This window comes from Periophthalmus magnuspinnatus, chromosome 1, assembly GCF_009829125.3.
Source record: "Periophthalmus magnuspinnatus isolate fPerMag1 chromosome 1, fPerMag1.2.pri, whole genome shotgun sequence".
Lineage (NCBI taxonomy): Eukaryota > Metazoa > Chordata > Actinopteri > Gobiiformes > Gobiidae > Periophthalmus > Periophthalmus magnuspinnatus.
In genome coordinates, this window is record NC_047126.1 from 8,839,039 (window position 1) to 8,852,226 (window position 13,188).

At 38.6% G+C, this 13,188-nt stretch overlaps 1 protein-coding gene across 1 annotated transcript in view; it reads right to left on the minus strand.

Annotated features, from left to right (window-relative positions):
* Positions 1-8,518: 8,518 nt before the first annotated feature.
* The window catches only part of LOC117371596 (E3 ubiquitin-protein ligase SMURF2-like), a 40,084-nt gene continuing 35,414 nt past the window's right edge, over positions 8,519-13,188 (minus strand). The window contains exon 20 of the mRNA XM_033967299.2: positions 8,519-12,950. Within this exon, the coding sequence (XP_033823190.1) occupies positions 12,851-12,950 (100 nt within the window). The 3' untranslated portion in view covers positions 8,519-12,850. The remainder of the gene's footprint in view (positions 12,951-13,188) is intronic.

A 13,188-nucleotide genomic window follows, 5' to 3' on the forward strand; every position in this document is an offset into this window, starting at 1 on the left:
TTGTTTTTTTGAGTAATTAGGTCATAAGTAAGAAGTTAATCCCATAGGGACTAACATTAACAGGGAAACAGTCAAACCTCGTCTCTGGTCCTCAGAGAAGTCTCGTAGGTCTCAGAAAAGTCTTGAAGTCCTCAGAGAAGTCTCGTAGTCCGAGTCAGGGGGTGGTCAGTACAAGTCTGGGTGAAAATGTCCTGAAGTTTGGTCTCCTTTCTCAAGAAATCCTCGAATGAAGCGCACAAATGCAGTGTTTTGATCGCAGCCAAAGATTCAAAATTTGTTTTGTTTGTTCAAAAGATGCACTTGGCAACAAGAGCGCGCCTACGTCAGAACGCACGCGTCTTTGGACGTAATCGCCCTGCGTTTGTTTGAGAATATTTTTGCGTCTTAAATAATTGGCTAATGGTTGTGTAATACGGCGTAATTTTATGATTTTATATTGAAGCGCATTTATTTATTTGTAGAGTTTGTTGGACTTGCATTTTAAATGCGCGCGTTGCTTTTTTTATAAGCTACTTCCGCCTTTTACATTGGCTTTCAGCACACCTGTGAGACGCCCACAAGTGTTTTATGGCTGGTGGAAGAGGGACGTGCCTGCAGAACAAGCCGCAGATGAGCCGTGAGCCCCGTGAGCCCCGTGAGGATCTTGTGGCGTGTTGGAGTTGAGCCTTGAGCGGTTGTTTTTGACCGCGTGGTGCGCCAGGCTGGAGGTGGATGTGAGTGAAGGTGTCACTGTCGTCGGCCCAAAAGTTCCGTAGCTTTCCCATCTCGTGTTTATTCGACGTGTTTTTCCAAAAAGCAGCGTAGAAACTTGACTTATACTAATATTGCGAATGTAAATCACAATGTGGAAACTGACCAGCAGGACCACTGGATCCAAACAGGAGAAGCTGCTTTTTGCTCGTCCGAAAGAGAGAGACTGCACTGCGCCTTCCCCTGCGCCTGTCCCGCATCTGTCAGATTCACCTTTTACACTTTTAAACTTGAAATTAAATGCTTGAATTTTTTCCCCCCAATTAGATTTTTCCCCCCATTTTTTTCAATTTGAAATGGAAATGCATACAGAAGGGATCTTATGCTACTGTTTTTTTTTTTTTTTTACACATGTACTTTTAGTCACATTCCTGCCTTCCTTGGAAAGGTGTCGTGAGTTAACCCCATGAGACTCTGAGCGAGCAGAGCGGCCACGAAGGAGACAAGGGAATGATGGATAAATTACAAATCATAAATTAGAATGTTTCTGCTTCTAGGGCGGTTCGGAATGTTTTAAACCTGCTGCCCGTTCATGACATTAGGACTCGTTCATATCGTTCACGTCGTTCATGTACCACGTGACCGCTCTAACAAAGCTTGAACTTCATTACAGCAGACAGAGTGTAGCTGAAGCAAATAATTAAAAACACACGGATTTTGAGCTGAGAAAAAGTTTATGATCTGAAAATAGGTAAAAATTGCCACAAAATTCGACCATTGTGAAAGTTGTCAGTCGAACACGAGTAGTTTGTGATTACATTGTGCTCTATGAGAAAAGACCTTTCTGGCCAGGAGGGAATATTTCGTTGTAGTACCAATGAGTGGCCACTAATCCAACTTGAGACAGCTCTAAACTAGCAATACCCTATTCAGATACTTTAATAGATCCACAGTGGCGCACACTCCCTCAGTCAACTTCTATACACATGCATTGAAACTACTTAAGCCACATTCACACTGCAGGACAAATCAGACTTTTTTTCTCATATGTGATCTGTATTTGATTTTTTCATGTCCGTGTAAACAGCTCAATTATTATTTTTTTCAAATCTGACCCAGACTGCAATTTGTATGTGTCATAAATCCAATATGTATTTCATATGACTGCAGTCCAATGCTCATGCAACATACACGTCATAAATAAATGTTTCCAATCACGTATGTAGGCAAATGTTCTCCTGCTCATCCAAAAGTTATTAAAAAAGTCTGTCTCATATCACAAAATCTTTGGCCTCTTCCTTCTTTGTGAAATCACCTGAAAGAACCTGAAATAGCCACAAATGCACCAGGATTAAGTCGAATAGAGGCCATGTTTACTTCCGCAAACACAACGTGCTGCATGTGATGTTGTTTTCTGGTGTCTGCATGTGGGTCACGTCGAGGTTAGATAGCAGTCTCATTTTTGTTGTAATGTGAACAACTACATAAAAAAATCAAATACAAACAAGAAATATGAATTGGGCCACATACCCTGCAGTGTGAACATAGCCACAGTTCTAAATCTTTTGAAGCTTCTTTCAACTTTACTGTGCCCCTCATTAAGTTTATCCCATGTTTCTACAGACCCTGATTTCTGTGATGAAGACTACAAACAAACTAGCTTGATTTCAGCTCATATCACCATTTCCTGTAATGATGAGTATGGCTTTATCTGTAAAGAGATGAACTACACCTGCGACACACTCTATGCCCCTTATGCTAAGTACACCATCAGTGATGTGAGGGCACTGGACAAGGGGGTCTACTGGTGCGGCAACAGATCACTGAGCGAAGGCCACAGGGTGTCACGACAGAAAATACTACTTCAAGGTAGAAATATTAGTAATATTAGTAATATTATACCATGTTCCCAAATTGAAGGACATTTTACATAATTTTATCTATGGTAATAGCTTTGTTAAAGAAACACATATGCAAAATTGACTTTTTATAGCCTTTTAATAATAATAACAGTAACGCCCTACAATTGTAATGAACTTGCTTGTGGAAGCCTCTAAAAGCACTTTTTTCCAGGTATATTGTTTCCTAATCAAAAACATACCTTGAGTTGTATTTAGCTTCCTTTGCACTTTAAACACATATTATGCAAAATGAACTTTTTGCAGATTTGTCCATGTTATACTATTGTCCCCTCATCAAAACCTGGAGTTATATTTCACTTCATTTACACTTGTTTCATTAATCAATTAATGCAAAGTCATCTTCTCTGCACCTCAATTCTCCTTTTGCATTTTGCCCACAGTTAATACTGTACTCTGGTACTTCTCCTATACTTTTTAAGCCCATAAACCATCACCAAAGTTATTCTACAGTCAAACTGTGTTCACAACAAACACGTGGCTCTATAAACAGCATTCACAGAAGAAAAGGACTTCAACTGGTTACTTTACTTTCTGATTGTTCTCTCCTATTCCTGACAGCAGAGGGAGCTCCATTGGTAACAGAGTAGTTTATAGTCTAAATGCAGTTAAAGTTAAAGTTATTTTAACTTAGAAAATGTGAAATACTTATCGTGAGGTGGCCAAAAGCATGTACAAAGTAGTGATGGAACTTTTGGCTCCTTGATTTGAATCCTTTTGATCCATTCAAAAGACTGGCTCTTTTGCAATTCATTTATATGAGAGAAGCCAACGTAATCGACAAACTATTCACAGAGAGAAAAGACCAAGACTCAGATGTGTTTAAAATGGTTTATAGTGAGAGTGTGTGTTTGGAATTATGCATCGAATTAAACTGTTACTATGATGTCAAAATGTTTTTTTTTGTGCAGAAACGTCTCACTTATATTGTCCGTTCTGCTTCTGTGCTGATTCATGTGTTGATTCAACGTTAATCTAAAAATTTGAAACAAAAATATTTGGTTCTTTTAAAAAAATGTATCCTGCTGCAGTCGTTCATGTTAAAGAACTGGGGAATAAGAGCCAAGAATGCATTATGTGTTCTTTAGACGGTTAGGATGTATATTAGCACCTGGGATTCAGTTGGTTCACAGATACTGGTGCAAACCCCACTTAATGTTATTTTCTTCAGTCTTTGCAGAAATTGTAGATGTGCCGGGCTGCTCTTGAGGGCTGCTCTGGGTTGAATTCATCTGGCCATATAAAGGAATGTATACAGAACACACAGTACCCACTCCTCTCACCACAGGGAGATATCTAAAGATGATGGTGAGGCAGATTCAAAAGGAAGACTTTGGGTCGTACTACTGCAGATTTATTAAAACTCCTGCAAAGTTATTCAATCTATCCTCTTGTAAGATACGGTTGTGATATATATACATTTTTTTTTTTCATGGGAAAGCTACACAAATGTATCTGCATGTGTGAAAAAGGAAAAAAAAAACATTAATATGCCCATATTACGCTCTTTTCTGATGTATGTTATAATATTGTTTTATTATCAGAAACACACCTGGAGTTGTGTTTTGTTTCATTCACCCATATTTAACACAGAAACCCTGCAAACAAACAACAAAAAACATTGAATTCCACCTTGTAAATGAAACGAAACACAACTCCAGGTATGTTTTTGAGAGGAAACAACATGGCTAAAAGTTCACAAGAGTCATATTTGCATGCTATAGGACCTTTAAAGTACTATTGTTCTGTATTATGTATAGCCAAAATCCATAATCTGTTATTTCCTCTTTCTACAGATCATTCTTATTGTCGCCATCAATACACTCAGACCACGTCCCCAGCAGTACACCATCAGTAATGTGGGTGAGGAGGACGAGGGGGACCACTGGTGTAAAGTGCAGTCACGGGGTTTCAGAGTGACAAAACAAAAAAATACTCCTTCAAGGTACAGAAATTTTTATTTAGAAATAATGTATTGACCTGTCACAATAACACATTTTGAAGTGAGAAATATGACTGAATAAAATATAGACAATAAATGTTAATATCGCAATTGTATCGTTAAAATAATCGGGGGACGGGACGGGGGACGGGAAAGCCAGGACCAGAGTGAGGACAGGATCGGGACAAGACCAGGGCAGGCCGAGCCGGAGTAGTCCAGAGAGCGGGAGCCAGGGCAGGAGGCCAGAAGCAAGCCGGAGACCAAGACGGGACAGGAGGCAGGGCAGCGCAGAGGCAGGAGCAGGAACGAGCGAGAGCAGGAATGTTGACACGCGGACGGTCTGGCCCCGAGCGTCTGGTCCGAGATGGTCCTGGAAACAGGGAGAAGACGAGCAGGAATACGCGGACGGTCTGGCCCCGAGTGTCTTCTGCCGAGCCCTCAAATACTCGGCAGCAGGTGGAGGTAATTGCGCTAATGCACTCCAGGTGTGCACGGGAGGAGAAGGAACTCCGCCCAGCTCCAGGCTCAGACAGGTGAGGGAGGGGACAGCGCACAGGGAGACAGATACTACAGGCATCATGACAACTATTTATATTCACTACTGTTACTTCATCTTTTCACAGTTAAAAATGAGCCACTGGCGAAACCAGGTACAGGTAAAGTGCAGCACAAAATCATATGCTGTAGTGCTGATACTGAAATTTAAAATTCTATTTGGATACTAAGGAATAGGTTTGATACTCAATGCTGACATTTATTTGGACAATAGAATGTAATTTCAACATTAAATTATTTTTTTTTTACCATGTGGTCTTATATCTGTGTAATCCCTCAGTTGTCTGGTAGGACACGGCAAAGTCCAGGAGCACTGACCATGTCTTCTTCTCTAAGGAGACTCTGTCATTGAAGAGCAGTCGAGCAAAAGACATGATCCGGGCTGCTCTTTGCGCACAGGTGCCTGGGTCCTTTTCATGAGTTGGTGTCCTCTGCTGTGGTCCCTAGGCAGTGTGGGATGATAGTGGCACAGAGAAGGAGGGAATTAGGCGAAATATAACATTTTAGGGGGTGGAATGAGTGTTGAATTTAGGTCTTCCTCATTTGAAGGAAAAAAAGAGATAGCCTACATTTTAATAGCATAGTTTTTAAGTCCATAAATCATCCCTAGAGTTGGTCAAAAGGCCATTAACAATACAAATAATGCACCCTATTATTTTCAGGGCTTTTAACCATGTTATAGTTGTTTATCTTCCCATTGACACTCTCAAATGAGTATTTAGCTTGAGTCATTTTTATACCCTTGTATTCAAGATGTCATTGCTCCAATCTGGTACACAGGCACTGCCCTGTGCTTACTTTGTTATAAAATTGTATTTTCTTAATCGATAGGTGTAGGATTCCGCAGCATCACATAGTTACTTTTTTGTTGTGATGATGTTTATGGCGATATCTGGCCCCAGGTTTCTAACACAGAAGACAGCGGAGTTGTTTCTTTTATTTAATTATTTTAGATCAGTATTGCGATTTAAAATGTCCAAATTATGACAATGATACAGCAAATATATCTACTGTTAGATAATATAATCTCACCACCTCAGTAGAACAGCTATCAAAACGATGTTAAGTGACAGTTTGTGAAGAAATTTTGAAAACAAATAGTTGGAACATAAAGGAAGTAGCAAAGCGTTCTAAAACAAAATAACTACACCACAAGAATTCATTTTTCAACAGTACAAAATAAAGGTGTTGTCATTTATTTTTATTTGTGTTTTCATTCATTCATGTTTACCTCAATATCACTGCTCGTACCATCTCTCTAGATCAGGGGTCACCAACCTTTTTTAACCTGAGAGCTACTTCATGGGCACTGAGTCATACCAAGGGCGACCAGTTTGAGACGCTCTTCTGAAATAACACATTTTCTCAGTTTGCCTTTAGTTATACATTATTAATAATGATAATTGATAATCATCTATGTGAACACACTGATCATGTTGCAAGACACTGATCACATTAATGATTTCTCAAAATAATTAACAATGAGTAAAGAGTGAAACAGATATCAATATTCAGCACTTTAACTTTACTAATCTTAGTAATTGTTAAATTTCCAGATGACACTTACGTCACTACATCTCAGAGGAAAAGTCCCATTTTCACTATCCATTGACAAACCTTTTTAACAAAACATAAATAATATACATTGCACCGTGTTTCATAAAGTTATCAATTATGTAATGTTAAAGAAAAATAAGCTTACATATTTTAAATAAATCTCAGTTGTGTTGTGTGACTTTTTCACCGGTGTCGTGAAAAAAGCCTGTTGTTTACCCAAAGCTGCGTTTAGCTCTGGGCTTGTTCTGCCCATAGTGCGCGTCCCCGTGGGGAGTGCGCGTCCCCGTGGGGAGTGCGCGTCCCCGTGGGGAGTGCGCGTCCCCGTGGGGAGTGCGCGTCCCCGTGTGTAGTTAGTGTGGAGTTTTGTAAGACGTAGTGACGTGTCCCTCCACATTGTGTCTTTGCCGTCACCACAGTCGCTCCGCAGATGAGATACGCGCAGGTTTCTTTTGTCTTAAATTGTTGTGAAAGTGATCTCTTTATTTTCTACCATCTTTTGGAGTAAAAAAATGCCTTCAGCGCATCCTCACAGCGCTCCCGAGCGGAGCACTGGTTTTGTCACGCGCACAATACTGACCTTTGAATAGGTCAAAGTTCACCTTAACTTATCTAAACTTCACGTATAATGAACATATGTTTAAGATATTGTCATTTTAAAATCTATATAAGCGCAAGGGTGACAGAAAAACAAAAAACAAAAAACAGCAACAGAATAAAATTAAATCTGCGGGCGACTCATGTGGGACTTGGGACATATTGCAGGGAGGCTCCTCTATGTTTTATAAGCACAAAATGTATTAACTATATGATAATTTTATATTATAATTATAGGGACTAATATTGAACCAATTTGTTCAGCAATGGTTAATTTATTGTAAATTATGTAACATAATTATTGCATGTATATGTTTTTTTCCATTGTGTCTTTGGGCAAGACTCTTATCTGCCCTGCTTTGATAATCTAGTGTAGCAATGTAATATAATGTTCCATTATCAGGATATTGGGGATTTTTTTTTTTCATTTGTTGGAAAAAGCCTGACTTGGGACTTGCTTTCGATTTTAACATATTGATATAGATATTGCCAATACATCAGCCACAACAGCAAGAAAAAAACATATCAGCTAAGAAAATAAATATCAGATAAACTCCAAAATGTGCTAAAGTTAGGGGATTTTTTTTAATCAATTTGTCGCTGCGGACTTTTCACGCTGCCATCACTGGTGGTGGCCAGATTTTTCCTTTTCAAACCAGCTAAAAGTAATTTGATTGATTATTTAAATGTTATTTCTACCTGATATACTTTTTCAGACAGATGTAGTAGAAGTATTACAATATAAATAATTATCATAAAAAAAGTATTAAGTAGTGGTAATAAGTAGTATTTGCAAAAGCTGAATAAAAATAAATGTTTGAGCTGGTAAATGGTTAAAATGCACATTTTAGAGGCTCCAAATGAATATTTATTTAATGCTTTGTTTTTTTTAATCTTTATTTATGAAATTTCCAAAGACACAAATGTATTGAAATGTTTTTGATGTGTGCGCATTTTTCATTTTTTTTGTGTGTGAAAAGGAGGTGGCAGAAAAGAGTAATCAGGTCATTTTTAAAGATCATTTTGTCCACTTTTGCGTGCAAAAAGAAGGAAATGGGAGTTCCGACGCTCCCGTAGCTCATGAAGAGTTTTAATGAGGACAAAATTTTAGCATCCATGAATTCCACACAATAAATACATTTGTCTAATTTTCATATTCGCGTCACAAAATCTTGAAACTTTTGTATATGATATGCTATGTACTTGTACAAAATGAAGCGTTATGTCAATTTTGCAGAATAGAAAAGAGCGAAACATGTGATTTGTATAAAACATACTGCTGTGTGGTCCAAACAGCATAGTTTTATTGCTCAGCTTTCTGCAGGGATACAACAAGTGTGTTACTCCGCCTCTTTATCGTCCTATGTTTGTACAAGTGTCAGTTACAAGCTCAGAGCAGCCAATGTGGAAAAAAGAAGAATCACATAAACGGTCAAAATAAATACAAAGCTGAAAAGAAAAAGATAAGATTTTCTTTACACTAAGACTTGATTTTGCTGTGGTCAGTTTATTCACAAAAAGCAGTTAAACAGAAATGAGTTTTGCAGCTCGAGATCAAACAAAAAGCTACAGTTTCCACCTCATTTGTAAAAATAGTGTTTCATATGTTTTTACGTTTCATCTCGAGATCACAAAAATACTGAGATTAGGTTGAACTTGTTGATCATTCTTGGTCTGGAAGCACTGTCCCCACAGAAAAAGAGAGCAAAGGCCGAGGAGGGAGGTGCATGTGCTGTGTACGTATATAGTGGTCAGTCAGCACATGTATTTGGTCAAGAGGAGATGTGGAGATGTGCAAAGATTTTAATGTGTTCTCTCTTTTTTTTTTTTTTGCTGAGTGACAGAAACATACAATTTATCTTATTTAGGACTTTAAACCTTTTCTGTGAATTACAAAACACAATATTGTCAAACATGTTAAACGTTTCGTAATTTCAATAATGCGAATAAATATCGGGGTCCACTTTTGGATCATTTGTGGCCCGAGGTCGTTTCCTTAAGAGACCGCGCCTTTAACAGTGGTTTGAGTTTAAGCCATAGACTGTATAAAGAAGTGGACCAAGGGACTGCGATGTCACCCATAGCCTTAGTTATAGAGGCAAATTTGGAGCCGATTTCCATATTTGGAAGTTCGACCGCGAGTATCGTAGCAACCAAAGAGCCAATCCGGAGTGAGGCTGATGAAGGCGACGCCCCTTCCTGCCCGCACCACTGGTTTAGCAAGGAGCAACAATGTCAATCAAACCTGTTGCTAATGGGAGCGGGCGCAACCTCAGGGAAAGACGACGCCTGATTTGTCCGTTATTAATGTTCATATTTAGATATATTTAACCAAAAACAACAAGATCATGTACAGAAAGTTAATTTGAGGATTTTAAGACCAAAACGATGAGCCTGACAGCAGCAGTTACAGAGAGAGGGGCGGCAGTTTTTCAATGTAAAGTGAATTGGAGCCAGTCAATTGAGCTGGAAGTGCACCCATGATCACTTCCTATTTAGAACGTGGCGGCTAGTGGCTTAGCTATGTCCATTTATATGTACAGTCTATGGTCTAAGCCGCAGAGTTTTTTTGTTTCAGTGTTTAGACAGATTAGAGATGGACCGATATGTTTTTTTTCCCCCACATTTGATGCCAATATCGTTTCAAATCCAGAGCAACCAATGGCCGATAAGCTCTGCCCATATTTTTTGGCCAATATTTAGGACAGATCTTGATTATTTTCCCCACATTCTATCATTTAAAATGGACTACAAACTCACCCACATCCATTTTGAGCATAAATCTACGAGAGAGTTGTGTAGTCTCAGTCTGTTGTGCAGGTATCTCCTCACATTTAAGTGTTCAAATAAACAGTTTTTAGGCGGCTGTTCGGCACAAACTAAAGATCGGCCTTTCTTGTCGATTGAAGTCAAACAGCAGATACTCTAAAAAGACTAAATATCGGCTCGTCCATCTCAAAGTTTAATATTAGTGACCCTTTTGTATTTAAACTGTCAAATTCACAAATGTGCTACTTTGAAAACCACTGTACTAATGAATAACTCGGGTTGGAGTATCTTTGAACGGCTAACATGTTTTACAGGAATTGTGGGTAATGTAGTTCCCAGTAAATCAAGTGGTAGGTCTCTTCACATACTAGCCTTTAACATAAACGATAAAAAAAAAAGAAAAAAAGTAGACTTCACCTGAGAAAGAGGTCTCTGGCAGACACCAAACATGCACGCATTTAAAACAAATAGAAAGATCAAGCCACAATATACAAAATAGCTATGTTTTGTACATATATACTCAATATTACAGGTGGGTATATTTCTGTATATTACTGATGCAGATGTATAACAAAAGACATTGATACATTTGATCTTAATGATAAAAAAAAGCACTCATCACTCATCGTATAAAGTGCTCTAAAGTGACCACGGGGGGAGGGGAAACGATTTTTAAATGAACGGCACGTGAAGATTAGAAGCTCGAGGGCCCATTTAAAATATAATCCCACTAAATGTATTCATTGTACGTAACTGTGCTGAAGGTAACGTGGAAGAAAAGGAAGACCAAACCTAGCTCAAAGGAAGCCCAAAGTCCTCCTAACGTGTATTTAAATGGCCCAAATCGTGCATAAGACGACAAAGGTGAGTTCATACGTTTGTTTTTTTGGTGTTTGGTGTGACAAAACTGCTTTTTTCGCCGCTTTTAATGAGGCTAAGAGGCTGGTCAGCTCGACAGCAGTTAGACGAAAAGTTGGGCAGAGAGTTTATGAATGAATTTAGGACTTCACTTGTTTTCCACCAGAGTCGCTCAATATTTTAAAATGCCCATCACAAACACATACTTAAAGTGCGTATGGCAGGTTTGGATGTTTCTCTAGTCCTCTGTTGTAAATGTAAATTATATTTACGCCGATCACGAGCAATTTGTGATGAAAAGTTAAACAATATGTTGAAAATTACTGGAAGTAGAGTCCTATATTGATGTGATCACACTGGGAGAATTTTTATCACAAAGTTTGGCACAATTTACACAAGAAACATTTTTCTGATACTAAAAACACATTTATCTGTTGAAATAATGTTTACTTATATTTGTCAAATCATAATCTCCTCTCTCGTGTATATTAGAGAAGTTTTGGCCCAGTGTACAATGGTTGCTAGGTAACAGTGTGATGTCATCAATATGGGACTCTCTAAAATGAAACTCTTCCTGTAATTTTCAATATGTTTTTCAACTTTTTTCCAACTGCTTTTTAGAACCAGTAAGTAAAATGTGAAAGCTAAAAATATTGCCAAACTTTTTATGCTAAATCTTGAAAAATAAGTGTGTTTTAGTGAAATGAGTAAATCCAACCTGTCATAAGCACTTTAACACTCAAGAAGTGCTGCAGGACTAAAATAAAACACCCATAATAAATTGGTGGATTTCAGATGACGACATAAAATTGTATAGTTCGATAATAATAATTAAAAGCTGCACTACGTAACTTTTCTGGTGCAGGGTCCAACATCCCCATGGAGACAAAACTGCAAGGCCTCACATCTTCCACAGCATGGAACTAAACCTGTCCATTTCCATGAAGACAAGCAGGTGAAGCCAAGTTACACATCAGCTCTGTGGAGAGGCAACACTGCTCCACACAGATTTCAATATTTTTTAAACAATAAAACATGGATGCGTTTAATGCCATACTGTGAAACATTCCAGGCAAAGCAAAACATCTCAGTGCTAACAACTCCACCAAAAAAGTTCCATAGTGTACCTTTAAATTAGATGGAGGCCGCTGAATATTGTTAAAATGCTGTTCTTTTCAGTTCTTAAGGTATTCTCACTAATAGTTGTGAAAAGATCAATGAATTAAATTGTTTGGAATTTGAATTTACTTTTTTAGATATTAAGGCATCATTGAAAAGCTAGAATATTTAGTTTTAAGCTGCTTGCATGGCAGTGGTACTACTTTTCATCACTCAGAAATCCACACAAAAGTAAATCCAGCTCTTGCTCCCATCTGGAAGTATCACATCACAATCTATAATCTGAAAACCACCAATAGAGGTGTTGCATTCAAATATTAACTCGTGTTCAAAAGCAATTCTTAAACTTTGAGGTAGGATGATGAAGTGATGCGCAACACCAACAGAAAAGTGAATTTGTTGAGGTCAAATGGCTACTTTGGGCAAGATTAAAATAGGTTTTCGCCATGCTACTGTATAACTTCCCAAATAGCTTAAACAAGTGTTATCGTTAGCAACAATGGAAGAGGCGTTGTATCTTTTTCGTCGAGGGCCTTTTCAGACAAGTAAAAAACACTTCTCATTTACACAACTGTGATACAAATCAAATAGTACAAACCTTCAGCACCTTCTTCTGGTTTTAATAGATATCAAAGGAACTGCACTATGAAACAACAAAACATTTAGACAGTGAGTCAATGTCATAGCAGCTGTTTTGAAAGAGGTGGAAGAATATGGAGCGCGGTGAGAGGAGGAAGACTGCGTTGTGTCCGGGGTGACGCGGCTTTGATGGGGTCTGTGTGCACGGCCCGGAAGAGGGCGAAAGTCTGACAGTTCTTCATGTGTCCAATATCGCCAACATCCAAAATCACTCCACAGCGAAGCCGCACGTCTCCTCGATCGCCGTCAGCAACTTATCGTAAAGCTTGTCATAACTCTCGTAAGGTGGAATGTCGATCCGATTAAAGCTGGAGGTGTAAGACAAGCACATGAACAAAAAGTTTTGTAATGTAAAAATGGTAAAAGGTCACACTTTAGATACTTTACTAGGCGCTTTACATTAAGAAACCTATTCACACACACATTCCAGTGTACGTAGACACTGGGGGCGAGGCCGGCTAAGTGTCTTGCCCAAGGACATAACGACAGCATTCATTTGTGGGCGCTGGAATCTCTCTGCAAACCTGTAGGTTGGTGGATCTGACT